Source organism: Acipenser ruthenus, chromosome 5 (assembly GCF_902713425.1).
Source record: "Acipenser ruthenus chromosome 5, fAciRut3.2 maternal haplotype, whole genome shotgun sequence".
In the NCBI taxonomy this organism is placed as follows: Eukaryota; Metazoa; Chordata; class Actinopteri; order Acipenseriformes; family Acipenseridae; genus Acipenser; species Acipenser ruthenus.
In genome coordinates, this window is record NC_081193.1 from 82793360 (window position 1) to 82814466 (window position 21107).

Below are 21107 nucleotides of genomic sequence, written 5' to 3' on the forward strand. Positions count from 1 at the left end.
GCTACCTCCAGGTAAATTATATACTCTGCTTTAATGTCTAGTTAGCCAATGCTGGAGCAGCTACATGAGCTACATTACTGCTGAAGGCTGGGATTGCTTTTTAAATATTGCACACTATGTTTATAGTGGCTTCATAGGTGTGATGAAGACCAGTACAATTATGTTTTGTTAAAAGTGCCAACATCAATCACCTTTCACTGTACTTTGTTTGTCTTTCCATGCTTCTCGAAAGCTGGTGTTAGGATAGTAGGGACATAATTATAATGCAATTCAAGACAATTTTTATATAATACTACAATATAATAGTATGTAATTTAATCGGATAGTAATAACAAGGGTTAAGCACTGCACACATTTTTAATTTACAGCTCATGAAGCCCTGCAGTGCTCTGTGATGCATTAAGGGATGTCTGCAATTAACATCGATTCTGATTCTGCACCAGCTGTTCCATTCTGTTTCCATGGTGACTTGGCCCTCAATTGGCATGACCCTACCTGTTCCAGAGGAATCATCATCGTCCCACCAAGGTTTGGAGTGTCTCTTTTTCTTTTTGGCGTCTCCCAATGTATCCAAGACGCTTGACCTTTTTGCATTTCCAAAGTCCATTTCCAATCTTCAGAGGCAGATATATTTTGTTGTTGTTGCTGTTTTAAACATAAACCAACAAATGACATGATTAAATCAACTGAGCATTAGGGAGTCATTACTTCAGGGTCGGGTAACACATTTTAAAATTGCTTTGTCTACAAATAACTGCTCCAAGAACATCAATTAAATTCAGTTTTTAATCAAGCTGCATGTTTTAGGTGCATGTCATTACAAAAGCATTCAAATAAGATGTCACTTTTTTTTTTACTGTAATCATGACTTTATACAGGGACGAAACTATGACTTATATAGCAGTTTCACCCATTCCAGGTTTTACTACCAGCTTGATTAACCACAGCGTATAGGTAACATCCTGAATCTGGCCTGACGTCACCGCAACAACATTCCTGTCACACGTGGTGTCCTCATAGGATCAACCACAGCCTCTGACTCCAAGGAAAGGGTACTGCAGTTTTTTTTTTATTATAACTTTTTGGAGTGAGGAAGAAGAGTATGGGGAGGAAGAGCTGCAAGCAGCGGCAGAAACAGCAGCAGCAGTGTGGGGCTGGTTGCAAGCTCCATTGCACCTCTGCCCTGGTGGATGTCTGCCTAACCTGCTTGAGGGGGAGTGGTGTTTTGAGGTTGGCAAGGTCGGCCACGTGTCGCCCGACAGCTACGACTCTCCACCTCAGGAAAAGGAGGGGGAACCAGGGCTACAGCCACAGGAGGAGGTTGGCTAGGAAGCCCTCCTCCACAGCATGAGAGTGCGGTATTGTTGCTGCATCTGTGGTGAGTGGGGACATTTCCCAGCGAACTGCCCCCTCGCACCAGAGGAATGCCTGTAGCGCCCATCCCCACCAGCAGAGGGAAAGTGCCTGCTGGTCCCGCCTCCACCACCCACAGCAGAGAAGGAAGACATGAGCTTAAAAATAAAAGAAAGAAAAACTAAACTTAAAGGAACCGTGAAGGCTACTGCCCAGCTGGGTTATTGTTGTGTTTGTGACTTGTTTTGTTTATTTTTATTTTGCTCTGTGAGCACTGTTTTTGTGTTTGAACGTTTATTTTATTTTTGTTAAAAAATAAACGGCGCACACCGCGTTTGTTTTGCAACTGCAGTACTGCCTCTGTCTCTTCCTGCATCTGGCCTGACGTCACCACAATGCCATTCCTGTCACACAGTCCTTAAAGTTGTGTCCTAAAACTTACTCCTATTAGCCTCATATTTCTTGTGCCAACTGTGACTTTTTTATTCAGTTTTATTTATTGCAATTAAATATTCAGTGAGTAGTACAGACATGGTACAGTTGACCTCCTTTAGGAATTGCTTGAATTGTTCATCTAGATCTTCGCTTGTGAGCCAATGAGACATATTTCCAGGAAGGACACACTTAAGTCTTTCTTGCACATAGTCCTACATCATATATATATATATATATATATATATATATATATATATATATATATATATATATATATATATATATATAAAATAAAAAAAACCAAGGGTAATTACTGTGAAGTAAACTTGCCATTTCATCACATAGTGTATAACTACCACCTTCGTTATAAAAGCTTATACATGTATACCTATTATTTCCCATCAAAACTAAATGTAACTTATTATACAACACTTTTGGTCTTATATGAAGGTTTAACATACCAACAAAATATGCACCTAACAGTGATTTAAATGGACTAACCATCTGTAAATGCTGCCCTTCTGTGAAACAGCTTCAGTTGAGAATACTGTGTGTGCAGGTACTGCAAAGGTCATTCAACATTGTACAAGGTGTATCATTTAAATCGAAATGTGTAGTTAAAGTTGGGACTTATGAACCACAGGTAGCAAGGTATATCTTAATGGAATGTGCACCTGTAAAATTTGAAATGGTAAGGTTACAAAATGAATACAGGGACTCACTGGTGTGTTGTAAGCCTAAGTGTTTGAATGGCAAATCGTGTGGTTTACTTTCCTTTTAGTTAAAGTGGTGAAAAACGCATTTTTCTTTAAATGCTTGACACATGTTGCTTTTTTCTTTTTGTACCAGTATTTATTACAATCGTTATCTGTGGTTCCCGCATTGCAAACTGACTTTATATAAGAATGGCAACTATAAGTTCCAGCCCCGATGAACCCACAATCTTATCCAAGTCACTACAATAAACAAACAAACACACACTACCAATGAAGCTGCCAATCCGGTTCTCGTCCAAAGCCTTCTGTTCCTGTTTGTTAATGTTATCACCTCAAAGAAATGAATCGTTAACCGACTACAAATAAATAAAACACACATTTTTAAATACTAAAAAGTATACGGTGTAGACTACAGGACTGCAAAATCTACGGTATAAAGTGATTTGCTATTGGCCAAACAGCCAGATGTCTGCAAACAAAAATAATTAATTTTTAGAAAAACAAAACAACCAAAAACGGTTCTAATCAGCAACAGAAAAACTTCTCTTGAATGCTCAGGTCCAGAAATGGGCGGAACATTAAACAATGTTCTTACACAAGTATCGCGAGATTTTACATGATGAAACAATAATGTGATAAATTAATTCAACGTTTATAATCTGAATACGCATGTTATATTTGTATGCATATCTTCAACTAGTTTAGTTTAAACACACTTCTGTCGTCTGCATTAAGATTATATGTGACCTACAGCATTGGTACCAGGAATGGAATTTTACAGTATATTGTTTACCATCATTTGATGTGGCCCTTGACTGCCTGTGAAAAAGAAAAAAATGACCCTAACATTTAATAATTGATCCTAGTTATCTCGCTATAACACAGTGCTCTGCAATGTTTTCACAACGTGGAATAAAAAATAAACAAATAAATACGTCTCCTACTATGTGTGTATTCCCAAGAAATGTCCCAGAAATGAAAGCTAGAAAGTAATCAATTTCTGAGAATCAACATAACATAAACCAGGCATGTTAGGAATGAGAACACTACCATACAACATCTATACTCTTTTATTGAGGTGTGCTATCTTTTTTTATTTTCTTACTGGTTGGCAGAGCCAGGTTTGCTGGTATTTGAGTAAGCATGCAGTTCAGCTTGTCTTGTGGCTATGGAGTGAATGTCCTCATTACTCAGGTTGTAAGACCATTACAAAATAAAGATAAGCAACACATTCTAAAGCAAACATCACTTGGTCTCTACATGTATACAAAACATAAACTTAACCAGGCATGTGCTGAACTGTTAGACACACAGAGACATTGGTTACACATTCTCATGTTCTGCCTAGGGGTGTTTAGATTTAGAATCTATAGATGCAACAATCTATTCTGAAGGCTTTCAAACAAGGGTGGAATCAAATAATAACTTAGTGTTGGTTTTATTAATCTATTTCTCAGATCCTATAAAGAGACTTCCATTAGCCAACATACTCCAGATGGAATCTAACTGAAAGTCTTATAGAGCAGGTAGCTTAAAAAAAATATATATATTGATTTTTTGTTTTGTTTTACTGAATCTTACTGCAATTAGTCAAATCATGTGTTTTCTTTGTTTTGTGTTAAGCTACTGGGCAGTTCTAGCCTGCCATGGATATGTGTAACATAGGCAGGAGAAGCCAAAGCAATTGCAATAAGAACTACTCAGGGATGATTGCAGACCTTTCACTTGCTTTACTTTGCCTGAGCTTAAACTTTCTGGAAGGAAGCTCAGCACCATGAGAAGTCTCTAATGTTCACAAAACATAAAACAGGGCCTGAAGTGGGATCTATCTCTGATAATTGTCACAACACACATTCCGAATGCCCCTGGACCCAAATAGCTTGTAAAGTATTTTAATGAGGAGGCCTGTACAATGTTTATATGTAATACGAGTTGATCCATTGTGAATAGTAGTGTTTATATCCACAGGGGATTATTGTAGATATTGGAGTCATCTATTCTTGGTTAAAGGCCCTTATGGTGCTGAATAATTAAAGACTTGCTCTCGAAATAATCTCCTTTTGTTACACAATACATGTAACTCGGAGAAGGCTGCTTTTCCAATTAGCTTTTTTGTTTGCCTGATTTGTAACTGTGACAAAGGGTGTTTCAAATGGCATACTAGCATTGCATCAAAACAAATATGTACTTAAAATACAAACAATGCTACAAGATTTTAGTAGGACTATTACACTGCTACAGGCTTGTCTTTGGGCATAATTAAATTGTAGCTGCTAATGGCAGCACTAATATTTGACAGTGATGTATTAATTCTTGCATGTGACATTCCATAATGGGATGCAGAGTTGTTATGATGCAGATAGCTTGTTTGTTGGGGTGCTGTGTTAGTAGCAAGAGTTTGATTGTGTAGGAATGGGTGGATACCTGTATCATTTTTAGGGATCACATTTTTACCTTCAGACCACAACCTCTGCACCAGCCAAAACAGCCTGCTGTAGAAAGTCCTAGGGTTGCAAGGATATATGTAGTCTATGCCCACTAATAGCCATAGAGAAATACATTAATAAAGGGGCAAACGTAATTATCCTGAACCCTTATAATTATGCACAATGTTATGAATATATTCAATCTCTTAACTTTAAACATTCAATCATAGTACATAGCGGTAACAAGAAATGTATTGTCTTTTTACACTTTTTTTATGTTGAATGAAAAATGTTCCAGCATTTATTTTATGTTTTTCTTCTTAACAAGGAGGACAGAAATGAACAGTTAAGAAAGATATGGAAATTGACAACTTCTTAACTGCCTATTTGTCTCATAAATAATATTGTGTCAATGCCCAAGATTTTTCACAATGTATCACGGCATATACTGTTCTTCCCATTCTCTACAAATAAAATGTGTTAGTCCTTGCTCTCTTTGTTAATATTTACTATTAATATTTACTTCCCTTTACTATTCAAATAAATGAAATTAAAGTGATTTAAAATGCATTATGGGGTTAGAGTTCACACCCACTTAGCTTACTGAGTCACCATATGTAAGCAAAATAATTTTAAGCAGGCCAGCCTTTGTGTACTTGCTACACTATTAGTAAAGCACACCATATCTTTTTGTTAAGATTGTTTTCCGCGTGATATTAGAGTAATACATACAACCATACCCATACAAACAACTTTTTACAATTCTTTCAATTTGAACCTGCTGTTGGGTTCAGTGCTATGAAGACAAGGTACGGTAGGTAGCTGTATTGTGTGTATGACCCACGGCATTGTGTTGAGTAGCCTGCAGCTGCGCTAGTGTAAAGATAATGTAGACGTCGGGTGGCACTGCAAGCCAAAGTCCACGCAAAGTTACTGACCCGGAAGACTTTAAGTGTATATATTTGAACATTTGAAAATTAAAAACGGTTATCATTGTTTTAACATAGAATGTTTTCCCATGTGTTTATTTCATTATTATTATTTTTTTACACAGCTAAGAGGGCGTCGACTGTTCAATGCCGCACCTCAAAATGCTTCTGAACCAGCTTCAGGCGCAAGTTTTGCCAATAGCATCCAGTCCTTCCTGCTTCTCTTGTTTAGATGATTCGAGATATCGGTATTGCTGCAGTCTAGGGATCTGAGTGCTCAGAACATTTAAAAAACTGGAGCAGTGCAGTTGACGTGGTCTGCTTTATTTTTTTTTGTATATGTTGTATTCTTCCGTCTGCTATGAATAAGCAAGGAGGCTCCAAGTTGAAGAAACTTTTCAACAAGAGCAAATCAACAGAAAACGAACCCGACCGTGGGGGTAAACTTTCTCAAAAGCGATCAAGTATACCTGTTGGTGATGCAGAACCCACGAGTCCAAATGGCGCGAAAAAGAAAACATTTGGTTCATGGCGCAAGAAAAAACATTCAAGCGAACTACCCTCACCTGTGGGTCCAGCGCCGGATTTTACAGATGAGACGGAGGACCTCGCTAGTAGAAACATGTAATTATTACATTATTTTACCTTTGAGTGTCGTAACCATTTTGGTGCACCAATTTGTTCACATAATTACGTACCCTATTATTTGCTGTCTGACAGCTTCTAGTAGTATATGGCTGTTTTGGAAGTTTAGATTAATAGTTAGTAGACCCTACTAATAACCCTGTTGTTGTAGTGCCATAGGGCTTCAGTATCTCCAACACACAAAGGCAAACTACTTAGTTAGCAGAACTGCAGTGAAGCTTAATGTTACTAGCCTACTCGGCGCTACTTTAAGTTGATGTGGTTAGTTACTTAAGAATATTTCTTTCTACATATTGACTGCAATATAAGCAAAAAAAAAAAAACAACAACAAACAAACTTCAATGAACGTTTGCCTTTTGTGACATAAATTGTCATGTCATTTTTGGGCTTATTTATGCATGTTTGTTTATTGCATTGCTTTTTGGGTTGTTTTTGATTGTTTTCTATTTTGTTTTAATATTACAACAGTAATATACACCACTTGCAAGGAGGACCTAGCTGGAAACAAAGCCCCTTTTGTCCTATTGCCAATCCTGATTAATGTGATCTGATGTAATTCTTGTCCAGGCTTCTTGTTGAAATACTTGACAATATGAAAGCTGTTTAAAGATGTATATAATTGAGAATTTGAGGATACCAGAATCTTTCCTTTTCCAGAATCTTTCAATTTTAATGATCTGTATGCATTTTAGTTTTATAAATGTTGTTTTTATACTACTTTTATTTAGAATTTATAAATTGTTTACAAAGGCACACATCTGTACACACTACCAACACTGTCTGCAGGTAATGTTGCTTTGTCAGATTTTGCAGTAGAAAGATGCAGTACCTGCCTTAAAGAAAAAGAAAAATCAAAAGGTCTTTGATTTTTGATTACACATAAATACCAGAAACATATCACAATGATTAGACCAGGCATTTTAGTACAGACTCCAGATAGGGTCCGATCCCAACTGGTTTAAATGAAGGTCAGAGGATTAAAAAAAATGTTGCTAAAGTACTGAGTTTGTCTTCTCCCTGCTGGAATTTTTTTATTCTTCTGATGAGATGAACATAGATGAGTTCAGGACCGGGTCATCCACATTTTTGAAATACAAAATCTTTGATAGTATTGCTGTAAAAAAAACAAAATGATCAGTTCCTGTATTAACTAAACAGGATCTTTTTTTTTTTAAATACAGGATAGAGGTAGGAGAGAAAGAGAGTGGGAGAGTGGTTTGTCCATCCTGTGGTTTTCAGATTAGACTGGAACAATCTTTTGGGTGTTCTGCATCATTGGACTCATTTTCTTAGTCTTTTAAAAGTTACAATGTCACTGCTGCCACTGATGTCGCATTTTGCATTAAAGGTGGATTTTTTTTTCCAAGTAAATGTAATTTCCTGTTATGCCACGTGCTGATTTGAAGAAATAAATCCAACAAAATAGCAAATGACCTAGGCAGTAATTGGTCCTAAAAAGAAGTAAGGGAGCTTTTGCCCATCAGAGCAGAAGAGATAACCTCATAACTTGATGGAAGTGTGCGAGATGCTAATGTGTATACCACAATAATAGAAAGGTTAATGACATGCGGTGTTGTGCGTAGTAAAAAGCAAGTGATGGCTAAATTAAAATAATAGAAAGACAAGTACCACAAGATAAAAGATGAGAACACCAGTGTCCGAGCCCCCAAAGGACGGGTTCATTATGATTTATGTGACAATAGTCTATTGTGATATTCAGAAAATATAGTGAAAAATATCACGTATACCACTGCACGTACCAAAGGCAGCAGTGTGGAGTAGTGGTTAGGGCTCCGGACTCTTGACCGGAGGGTTGTGGGTTCAATCCCCAGTGGGGGACACTGCTGTTGTACCCTTGAGCAAGGTACTTTACCTAGATTGCTCCAGTAAAAACCCAACTGTATAAATGGGTAATTGTATGTAAAATAATGTGATATCTGTATAATATGAAATAATGTATAATGTGATATCTTGTAACAATTGTAAGTCGCCCTGGATAAGGGCGTCTGCTAAGAAATAAATAATAATAATAAAAAGGCACCACTGTTTTGATCACGGTACTGAACACTGACAAATTATGTTAACGCAAGAATATTCGCCTTATGGGGGTAAGCCGCCAAATTGCCGACACTGAACCGGCAGTATTGTTGTCATTTAAACGCATGGATACACATAATCAGAATGATTAAACAAATGACATAAGATTGTTTGCTTATTATATTTTGAATGGCACTAACACAATCTAATCAATTACTCTGCTGTTAACTTGCTAAGCACACTGATATTGTTTTGTACTTAAAAAAAAAAAATGACAATACAAAAGCCAAACCGTGGTGTTTTAATATTTTTACAGTTTCTGACCGGGGCAAAAAATGAAGGCTGAAAACTGGGACGCCCAGTTTTCCCAGGGTGTCTCATAACCTTATTCACATCATGACACTTTTAATGATACACTTTGAAAAATAAAGCCATGGCACAGGTCAGAGTGAAAGCAGACAGAACAAAGAAATGTCTAATATAATAACAAGTTGTTAAGAGTTGCATATGTGTCGTATCCTGGCTACACCTCTGCTGCGCTGTCTGTCACTAACTCAGCAGCCATCTCCATGGCAGCAGAAGATATTTTACCTCATTGTTACCTTCTATTGTAACATTAGGTTGCAGCTGTCCTTCCTCTGTCAGTACCTGACGAAGCTACAGCCAGTGCCTTTCCAGAGGCAGCTGCTTGAAAAGCCAATAAACAGAGGAGTATATTTGATATTTTCCCTTTCAGTTTGACATTGTGGTTGCACATCTATGACCCTACGCCTATGTATTTTGACATTAAATGTGTTGGTTAAATGAGTCCTAAGGTTGCAGTTCTTCATTACAGAACAACAAGAACAGCTGTGCTGCTGCTGAAGGACTGCCATTCTTGTTGGTAATATTATACACCTCTTTAAAAGTTTAAAAAGGGTTACACTTCAGTACTCAATTAAGCAACTTTGGTTAACTAAACTGTCTGAATAATTTGGGGGGCCACTGTGTTGATTTACTCAGGAAGCATAATTTTGTATATGCTGAGACAACTCTTTAGCCTTTTATATATAGAAGGCCATTTGGACGCACGGAATGGAATGGCCTTCTATTTTTAAAAGAGGTTTACCTTTCACATACAACTGGTCACCTGTTGCCGATCTTGCAGAACCAAGCCACTCATGTGTCAACATGTTTGGGCCCCCATCTCTACAATCTATAGAATTTATTTTTACAGTTACTTATTTGCAAAAATCTCATGATTTCAATTGTTTTCCCAGACTTAATACACGGCAAAGTTATTTCAGCTCATTATTTGAGACATATGCAGACATGATGAATCAAGTGCCCTGAGGAAAAATGGTCATATGCTTTTATTCGTAGACATTGAAATATTCAGGGGTTTTGCCCTCAGTCCTTGTATGACAGCCAATGCAGCCTCCTTTGATTCCAGAGTACGAACCAGTTTAAACTTGTAACTAATACAGTTCTGCAGTGCCATTGTTCACTACAACCCCTTTACTATTTCTAATTGCACAGCAACTTTCTTTACCAGTTCAATGGTCCCATAGCCTTCATTTTGAATGGGGGATGTTTTCAATATCTCCTTATTTAATATACTTTTATGTGTGTTTTGTATCATTCTCTAATTATTTTTCTGGTTAGATCATTGTGTAGTGGGAATGGTCTGTTTCTGCTGCTTCTGAAGTTTCTTACTGCACATTTCTGAAGTGAGATGGTTTTAGAAATGGCTAGCTGTAATTCCTTTCCCCTTCTACAGCTGTGGCAATGATAGTTAATAAATATAAAATCTAAGTACATAATTACATTTATACAGGGGACAGAAATTATAGCTATGCACCGCTAGTGTTATTTTTTTTATAAAAAAATCTCACTTCAGAAATGTGATGTCAATATTCACATTGCAATCAGGAAATTAAAGGTAAATGTTACCTATCTTGTAAGCATACATTGGCGACTTACTGTAAGGCACATGTATTTTTGTTTTTTATTAATATAAAATGGAAGTAGAATATTTTATTTCACGGTGTGATCATGTATGTAAAGCTGGTTAATTAACCTATAGCAGTATTACAGACAGACAGATGTTCTTAGTTGGAATCAGTATTTTCACATGATAAATTGAGACAATTTTCAAGTTTAAATCGGTAAGGGGCCTTGTGTAAAGGCAGGATGTTTTTGAAAGGTTGCATAAAAACTGGAAACCTAACTATCACTGTTTGAAGAGGCTGTTTTTGTTGTATTACTCCTGTTATCTGACAGGAGGACAGTTTGAATTTTGAATGTTTTAGTGTTGCTGGAGTTGGCTTGCCCCCTGTTACCTGATTGGACCATTTGAATTTGTTTGAACCAAATAAGGAATGTTAGGTGTGCCTACAATACCTGCTCCTGTGTACACTGAACTGTAGATTTACTTGTATAATGAAGCCAATTATAGGATCAAAATGAGATATAATAATAACACCCATTGAAATACACAGCTAGTTTAACGATGAAATGCCCCCCCACCCCTCCCCTTTCATGTCATGAGAAATGTATTTATGTTGTCAGAGATTTTTAGCTGCAAAGACACCTGCTTTTCATTTCAGTCAGAAACGTAAACAGTAGTGTTTGACAAGAAATGTCCACAATTGCTGCCAACAGTGTCAGCTGGATGCTTGAGAAAATGTTTCATTTTAGTTCAGAAGTGTGCATTCTGATACTGCAGCCTGTGGTAAAAATATAAAATATGGATTACTAAGGATTTTTTTGACGAACTAGCATCCTGTTTATCTTTGCGATAACCCATCTTTTGAGATGCCACACCATTTTGTTCTCTATCAAGGAAACAACAGGTAATTAATTATCAAAATGAATTACTTCATAATTTTTTAATAAAGTGAAACCACAATAATTAAGAGTAACAATGACTGATCTCCCTGCAGCCCATATAAAGTACTTCCTTTACTCTGTTGGCAAGTGAAACGTATTTTTGTTTTCCTTCAGTAAACAAACTCCTAGTATTTTGACTGGCTTTAGTTCCCTGGAAGGCTATGAACAGAATTACTGTTTGAACGCACGTAATTGTGGGGGGGAGAGGCTGTCAGTTGAACCTCAATACTTAATCTTTATTGACTTTGACATGAGCAGGATGTTGGAGACAGGCAGGCAGCAGTTGAGACAATGTGCTTCTGCCCTCATGTGATGTGTGCTGTTAATGGTACCTGTCATGACCTTTCATTCTTGCTATGCAGGCCTCGCATGGCCAGTTTTTTAAAGGAACATCTTACAGAACATGCTAGTTTTAAAAAATAAAACACCCTAGGTGAAAGAGAGTGCTTTCTTTTAACCCAGATTAGAATTTATTTGAAGTCATCTTTACTACGACACCTGTTGCGTCTTAATAACAAATGGATGTGCAGGACAGGTCATTTCCTGTCCCCTTTGTGTGTATGTGACATCATCATTTTCTAACGAGCTAAAACGCACCCTTCTGTTAAAGATTTGTGGGAGTATTTAAAAGGAGTAGACACCTCTTTTTAGTTATAAATGATCATACTAGTTTTGTCTGTCAAACCATGTTTATAAGGGACGGGCTTGCAAACTAAAGTTAAGTATTTAAATTAAATGTTTTGTTTCGGAAACATCTTGTTGACTTGTATTGTCTTTTTTTTTTTCTTTTTTTTCTTCTGATTATTCAATCATCATACGACTCAACAAACCTTAAACACTTCACCAGTCAAATTTGTACGTGCCATTGACATACATTTTTGTGGTGCTAAATGTAGATGTATTCACCCCTTATGATAAAACCTGTTTACATGAAGCTCCTCTTTCTCATGAATAAGCGAATCAAAGGTGCCCAATTGTTAAGATGACATTAGTAACGCGTTACTGAAATAGCATAAACAATTTGAATACACACCGTTATCGCATAGCTAGAGTGCTATACATTCAATATAATACTGTACAGTTTAGCATTGAGCGGTTTAAACATGTTTATTTTTCAGGATCATATACGTTTAGATACAATACAAGAGAAAACAAGATAATACAGTGCTGGTTACCCATGCTCTATTGTATACTTCAGAGTGATGTACATGTGCAGCTACGTACTTCATTGCATGCTGAAGGTGCTTGCTGCTGCTCTGGGTTTTATATCAGGTATCAAGGAGCTTCATGATATTTTGTTTTTTGTGCTTAGCATGCACCTTTCTCAGCTCAAAGAGGTAAGCTTATAATACTGGTGTATAATTTACTTTAGACATTATTCCTCCTGTATTTTGCTCATAGGTTAAAAAAACCCTCAATGCTGGCCATGTCTGGTGGTTTACTGGTTTCTAGCTGGTTCAGGAGACTTGGTTCTGGTTTAGTGGCTCATTGGGCTGGACCAACAAAAAAAACAGGTCCATTAAGAATCCCTTTAATATACTGTATTTATTTGTGTTGTCTGTACTCCTAAATGCCTCTATGAGCCTTAAATCCTGTCTGGGGTTTCATTTACCTGCTGGCTTGCAGGTATATGACACGCCCACGTGTCTGGAACTGACTACAACCAGTAACCCAGAATTTCCCTGTAAGCCTGTAGGCTATATCTGATTGGTAAGTGGTGCTTCATTGTACTCCTGGTTTCTTTTGAACTTAAAGCATACCTGTCAAATGGGAATACATAATACGGTATTCCCAATATGCAATATAGTAATAATTGATTACTATAGAATTAATAAATGATGTTTTTGATGCTAGCAGGAAATAAGAAATGATCTTATTGTAAAACAAATAGAAACAACTTTAGACTGCTCACAAGCACCTAAATCAAGTGTGTGGATAGTTTATTTCTGGTTTGGTGACTGTTTTGAATTTGTTTTGTTTTAAAAAAAAAAAAAGAAAAAAAACAAACCCTCAGCTGCCGAAACTAAACATGTCTGTATGAGTTACAAAATGCTAGATCAAAAGCAGATCAAAAGTTTCCCAGCATTTCCTTAGTTTAATGGGGTAAGGGCTATGTTAAAGCATGTGTCAGTTTTCAGGTAAAGTATTTTGTAATGCATTGGCTGGAATTGCGTTTGATGCTATTCTTGTGGGTGGTGGTTATAGGAATCTACTTTTTCTTGGAACTGTAAAGTAACAAACCTTGTTATACAATGGCAGTTTGAGCCTCAAGGATCATTTTTCAGGCAGAACTTGTTGGTTGTGGAATTTGTTTTTTGAAGGGCAGTTACACCAGAACCAGAGGAGTGGGAACGAATTTCAAACTGGGGGTGCTGAAAAGAGGGGGTGAGGGATGGATATATATATAATATATATAATGATATGATTTTTATGATATGATTTTTAAATGTATAGAAAATAGTCTTTTTTTTTGTTTCATAATCATATGCACAGACCAAAACAAGTGAGTTTTATAATAACATAGTGGCACAAAATAAAAAAAATAAAAAAAACTCAGAAACCCTAGTCAAAAAATATACTTTTTATGTAGCCTAACATTAAAAACCAACAATCAGACGCATTAATAACTACGTTGCAAAACAGAAACAATATCCCAAAAGCTTCCATTTCATTTAAAACACATTACTTTTAAAAACAGTACCAGAATGAAACGGACGTCATGTCGGGAATAAAACCTCAACCCATCCTTAACTGTACATAAAATAACATTGATCTGTTTAGGGTAAGCTACTCCGAAAACTGATTTGCGCCCCGATGTCATGCTTATAAAATTCCTCATAAGGGATACAACATCTAGACAAGTAGATCATGGTGGACATGCATGTGTGAGAGCAAGATGTGTTTTTTGACTCCTTGTGCTGTGTAACCAATTTGTAAGGCGTCTCAAACTCTGGTCTATTAATAACAATTTATAACGTTTTCTTCATATTTTTTGTGCAAAACAACTACACCCACCATTAAAAAAGGCAACGAATACTGTAGGTTACAATTTTAAAAATAAAATAAACACAACATTTAAAATGAATGGGTCTTCCTTAACGACTGAATGTCCCTTATTGAGTTCTTACCGAAAACATAAAATGTCACTTACTGAAAGCCATTAGTTATTAAAAGAAAACCAAAAAATAAAAAACTAACACGAATTCCAAATAGTGCAACTGGAAATTATTGTGCACTTTTGTATGGCAGTGAGGCATGTTGCCTAGGCTGTAATAGTTACAAAGTCAGTAAAAAAGTACATGACAGAGAAGCACTAAACATAGAGAGTTTTTAAGATTTCTTCTTTGGTTTAATGACATTAAATTTGGTCTTACTATAGTAAAAAGAAACGCACAGGCAGTTTTATTTGTTTGTTTGTTGAGAAATATATAGGTTAAAATAGAAATATAGGTTAAAAGTTAATCTTTTATTCTCTGCTGTTTTTAAATGTGTTTGTGGAAGTTACAGAAACTTATTTTTAATGCCCTCTGACGTTGTTAAGCACAGCTATCATAGTGAAACCAGCTTCTAGCACAGTAAATGCTGTCTCTCACATGACAGCGCTTGGTGCTGATACTGTCAGTGATAGGTTGAATAAGCTATGAATGCCCGCCCTTGCATTTCAATGCCTGGCGTTAACTGGTTGAAACGCTACATTCCGGCGCCCAGATGGCAATATAGTTGAATCATGTCTGTGGAAATGGTCATTCATAAAGTAAAGTAAACAAAATTTCCTGGTGATGTTTATAATAATAATGAAAAGTTAACGACAACGGCAGGCCGCACCGGCACAGCCCTTCTCCCTCGGCATGTGGGGGTGTGGCCGCACTCTCAGCACCCCTACTTCCTGCACCCTTGACCAGAACCCTTGGGTGAATGTGCCAGGTTGTGCGTTATCATTTATTAACTGAAGTATGTAGCTTCAAATATCATTTACATTTGAATTCTTTACATTTCTATTACCTTTGTATAATGAATGCAACCATTCTACATTTATCTCAGTTCTGTTGCTCCAATATTCATAATGTTTCTCTATTTTTGTCTTTACTGGGCTCTGAACTTGCTTTGAGTTTGCTTGGACAATCCTACCTGGAACTGTCTGGCACTATACAGACTTGCTCATTACATCCAAGTCAGGTGACAATGGGACCTTTCAACTCTTCTCACCTGGAGAGTTGAATGAATCCAGTGTCACTTGACTCAGAGTGAGTTGAGGAGGGCTGCTCAGTGCTGGCAGCACACTCGAAGAAGGAAACACAGATCTAGAGAAAAATGATGACGACTCAATATTGTAGAATGTTTGCATTCATGACAAATAAGTAATAGAAAGTAAAGAAATGATTAAATGGCATGTGAAGCTACTTACTCTTACAGTTAATACATTTGATCTTGTTTTCTATTGTACTCTATTAGACTGTTTTTGTGTACTTAATACTTCCAGACTGTTGCTGATAAACCGCAGCAAGCTAAACTCTCAGAGTACCGATCAATAAAGCCTTTACTTGCGGTCCTTAAGATCATAACATTGAATCCCACTGTTGAAAAGTATTTGAATGCAAAGATACTTCTCTTCTTATAATTTATATTAGTTATAACCTGTCTTTTGTAAATTGAATTGATTTAGCCAGACATGATAACTTGAAATTCATATTGCAGTGAGCTGTTAATACTGATGATTGCATTGCTGAGTGAGGTAGCGCATGAAGTAATAGTAGAATGGAATTTAGTGATTAGGCTATTGACAAAACCTTTGCCCAGCAGATTAACAAATCTATTTTGTACAATGAGGAAATCTTAAATTTACCTTCCTCGGAGATACAAAAAAAAAGCAAGGATGACAGGTAGGATGATCAAATATACCCGTTGTAAACCTGGGTGGCCACAATTACAAAGTCCTAGTAAACTTCCTTTTTAATGCAATGCACGTTTAATTGATGGTACATTGTTTTGATGCATGATAGCTGAAATATTAACTTGACACGTCCTTAGCTGCCATAAAATGACATCCACTGGCAGATGTAAACTCATGTCGTCATAATAAAATTATAGACTGTTTGTTTACTTGCCTGGGTGTGCTGGAAGCATTTGGCAAAGCATTTTTGTATGGCTTTCTTCAGTTCTAGCGGGGCTGGCTTACAACAATATAATTGACCACCTCTTTCTTTTATCTTTTCCTTACAGGTTTAAAACTAATTTGTTTACATTGAATGCTTCAAGCCAGGCCTAGCCAGCTGTAGCAGTGTGAACTCTAAGCCTAGAGTACATGTACTGGTGGTACTTTATAATGCCCTGAACTCTGAAAGTGATTGCGCCAATGGTCAGATGTCAGCACATTTAGTAGTATGTGTTTAAACTTTTAGAAATCTACAGGGGTTTGACAACATATTGGGAACTCCAATACGCATTATGGGCTTTTGTACAAAATGTTTGAGTATTAAATATCCATAATATGCTCAGAATTTTTGCTTTGTATTAAAGGATTTAATGACAGAAAAAATTAAATCAGTGTATAGCCAAGATATATCGGAAAAACACTGGAAATGGTTACTTAATTCACGTTCACCCCTTTACCTTTTTTAAAAAAAAAAAAAAAAAAAAAAAAGCAACCTTTTCCATGCAGTTGGGCAATGTCCCTCCTTCCTGACTTGTATCTATCATTGATTCATTCTAAATACTTTAAACCCACCTAGGAAGTAGAGCTTGTCTCTAATGTAAGCAACCAGTCCCGCAACTGCTTGCAGCTGGTTGCAGAAACGTCCACATATAAACGATTCATCTGCACGCAACCAAGTTGCACAACTAATAATCGCTCACATGTGGACCCAACTTTATAGGTGCAGTGCCTTTGTTGTCTTGCCCCAGAAACAAACTAAACAACGTATTGGTATGTGCGAGTCGTGACAGGACACAGGGAATTTGCCACAGGCGATCCATAAGAACTGCCTGAACGGAAGCCTGTTGTGCTACCTGAGATCAGAAAGAGCTGATTTGAATTCCTCTAAATTTCTGCCTCAGATTTATGTCAGGCAGGCTAAATAAAGAAATTAGGACACACACAATGCATGGTTGATATCAGTGAACTGTAGTATTCTAAGGAGGCATAAGCAGAATTTCAAGTTGTTAAAATCAAGTTATTAAATCAATTATTTTGTAGTTCATGCATGCCTAACAGGGCAGAGGCATGGCCCAAACCGGTGACCACACATAGTGCAAGTGAGCAGCTTAACCAGTGTACAAAAGTCTAGTTTGCACAAGCAGTTGTAAAGATTTAAACTCCTCTCACATGCTGGGTTAATAGATCTTAACAGCAGCATATCACATAGTACTGCAGGTTACATGTGGTAAACTCTGTTACATTATTAGTGAATAATTGAACACGAATCCCCATGAAAAACTGTTTCTAGGAGTCAAATGATTAATCACTTCAAAAACTATAGAGAGTTTTGTATGGCCCAATATTTTCAATAAAGTGCACACTGGGACAGAATTTATGTAAATGTTTCAAAAGAAACAAGTTACGTGGAGAGAATGTATTGCAAATCTCAAGTCTATCATTTCCCTTATCTGCACAATTGGAAAGGTGTATTTTATTAAGGTGTGTATTTAAAGGTTTAACTTGTTGTAATTATCCGTTTACTTGATGGCAGGAAAGGCTTTGAAAGGCTTCATCATTCAGAACCTAAAGGAAATGTAGCGGATACCTGTCATTCTAGTAAGAGCCTTGCAGAATATGGTTTATTTAAGCTTCACTTCTGCTTCACCTCATTTTAGGCAGCAAAGTATAAGATAAAGCCTGAACCACACCGTCATCATTTCTCACTTAATAGCAGCATGTGTCGGCTTACTGGATCAGAAACTACACTGTTCCAGCATGACCTGTTTATGATAATGATATATGTCTTTGTTAACAGAACAATACTATACATCTAAGCACATATTTAAAAAGTAACATAGCTATGAATTATTAGGATAATCCTACCCTGTCTTTTTAAGTAGTTGAAGGAAAGTGGCGAGGTGTTTTTGTTTTACAAATCTATTGAAATCTAACAGTGTCCTTAGCTGGGTTGTAATTTATTATTATTATTATTATTTATTTCTTAGCAGACGCCCTTATCCAGGGCGACTTACAATCGCAAGCAAATACAAATACATTCAAGTGTTACAATACAAGTAATACAATAAGAGCAAGAAATAAAATAATTTTTGTTCAAGTGTGACAAACCACAATTCAATAATACAGCAGATAATAGTGATAGTTACATCAGGATATGATTAAATAGTGATAGTTACATCAGGATATGATTAAGTACAAAATACTACAGGTTAAACACTTGGCAGATTACAATATTCTGAAGTACAGGATTAAATGCAGTAAAATAGGGGGCAGATAAGAGCAAAATAAAGCACATTTAAATGAAGGGTGATAGTGTCCCAGGATACAACAGAGGAGTTCTACAGGTGCTGTTTGAAGAGGTGAGTCTTAAGGAGGCGCCAGAATGTGGTCAGGGACTGGGCAGTCCTGACATCTGTAGGAAGGTCGTTCCATCACTGCGGAGCAAGGGTGGAGAAGGAGCGGGCTCTGGAGGCAGGGGAGCGTAGCGGAGGTAGAGCTAGTCTTCTAGTGCAGGCGGAGCGGAGAGGTCGAGTGGGGGTGTAGGGAGAGATGAGGGTCTGGAGGTAGCTGGGTGCAGTCTGGTCAAGGCATCTGTAGGCTAGTACAAGAGTCTTGAACTGGATGCGAGCGATGATCGGGAGCCAGTGGAGTGAGCGGAGTAGTGGAGTAGCGTGGGCGAAGCGAGGCAGAGAGAACACCAGGCGGGCAGCAGAGTTCTGGATGAGCTGGAGCGGACGGTACAGTAGCAATTATTGTTTTGATATCCTGCTTTAACTGTGTAATATTGTGACCCACTCCCTAAAAAAATATGTATTTCTTTATTAAGCAATTCGTAGCCATAAAATACTGGCATGAATGCACAAGTAACCTTGGACAGCAAGCTAATCTTGTGAAATGTTTTCTTAAGTATAATGGGCTGTTGTAGAAATGTTTTGGTAAAACTTACTATTGCCATGGTATCTGATATACCTCATGAAGCAAGCCTGGGATCCTAAACACATGTCTATGCATGTGAAAATGCTGAACTAATATAACAACAATGCACAGAGGAATTAATAAGATTTATCTCTTTATCAAAAGCAGTTGCTTAGATATGGCATGAGCGCAAAAGGGATTACTGATGTTACATTGTTGTAACAGCTATACGTGCCTATGTAATAAGCATTATTTCTTTTTAGTTTTGGACGTGGAAGCCTCTTCTAAGTGTTCGGTTTATTTTAAGCTGACGTTTTCTATTTTGTTTAGCAAACAGAAGATAATCATGTGGATATCCATGTATTCTTTTGTAAATAAACAGAATGGAAATTATCTGAAAGAAAACAAAATGTTTCAACTAGAAATCTTTTAATACTGTGTTAAAAGTTATTACATACCTCACTAGCAACATTATCACTGGTGCCTGCACTGAATGGCTGCAACCAGCAGAGCGAGATTTACAGATTAAGGACCAGCATTTAGTAAACTTTAAACACTTTTTATTGAAACAAAAAGCAAAATACAGAGTTTCTACTAATTTATTTAACAAATCAACTTTATCAAAAAAAAAAAAAAATACATTTACTTAAAGTATTCGTTCACGACAAAAGTATTGGCACCCCTGCTTTAGTATTCCGTGTGTACTCCTCGTATTACAGCTTTCAGACATTTCTAATTCTTAACCAGTATGTTGCATCTTGTTGGTGAAATCAGGGCCCATTCTGTCTTGCTTATATATCTTAACTCGGACAGACTGGATACACAATGCTTGGCACCAGCTTTTTTCAGATCAGTCCAAGTATTTCTATTGGATTGAGATCTGTTGATTGCAGAATCCAGAACTATTAGTTTTCTTCAAGAATTCCAGAGTTGACTTAGTCAGATGCTTTGGGTCCTTGTCGTTTTGGAAGATAAACTGTCTGCCAATCAGCCTACAAGCAGATGGTATCATTGTACGTTGTAGAATGTTTTGATACACGGCTGCATTCACTCACTCTTCAATCACATGAATGTTTCCTACTCCACTATACTGCATGCCCTTCGACTGGAATTTTTTCCCCCCAGCAGGGGGTAATAAATATAGAAGCTAAGCATAATTCTTACAGTGGTGACCAACAGGTTTTTTTTTAAAGGGTAAATAAAAGTTTGCATATATCTATACATAAGCCTGTACCTTGTGAATGTTTGCCCTGTAATGCACTGTGATGTGCGTTGTTGTATACAAAGGTTTGAAGCACCATGGTGTGTGACTTTCTCCATCTAGTGGCAGATAAATGTATAAACTGATTAAAGTGTTATATTGTAAAATTGTACTAGTTAAAATAACTATTGTGGGAGAAAGGAGACTCACTAACGTCTGCTTCCCAGTTTTTAGGCAAGTCTAAATGAAAATGTACTCTGCAAGTATAAACTTAGCTGAAAATCCTGAAATCCAATTATTTTATTAGAAGTGAGAATTATTCTAAGAGTCCTTAGATAAAAGGCCGCCAAATATGTTAAACTTTACACTAAATATAAGTGTAAGTGTTATGTAGGATATATCTTATTATATACCTACGAATTGCT

The 21107-nt window shown here is 36.9% G+C and overlaps 1 protein-coding gene across 1 annotated transcript in view; it reads left to right on the forward strand.

Moving 5' to 3' along the window:
* Positions 1-6001: 6001 nt before the first annotated feature.
* crybg1a (crystallin beta-gamma domain containing 1a) overlaps positions 6002-21107 on the forward strand; it is a 67848-nt gene continuing 52742 nt past the window's right edge. Inside the window, exon 1 of the mRNA XM_034921218.2 lies at positions 6002-6483. Within this exon, the coding sequence (XP_034777109.2) occupies positions 6221-6483 (263 nt within the window). The 5' untranslated portion in view covers positions 6002-6220. The remainder of the gene's footprint in view (positions 6484-21107) is intronic.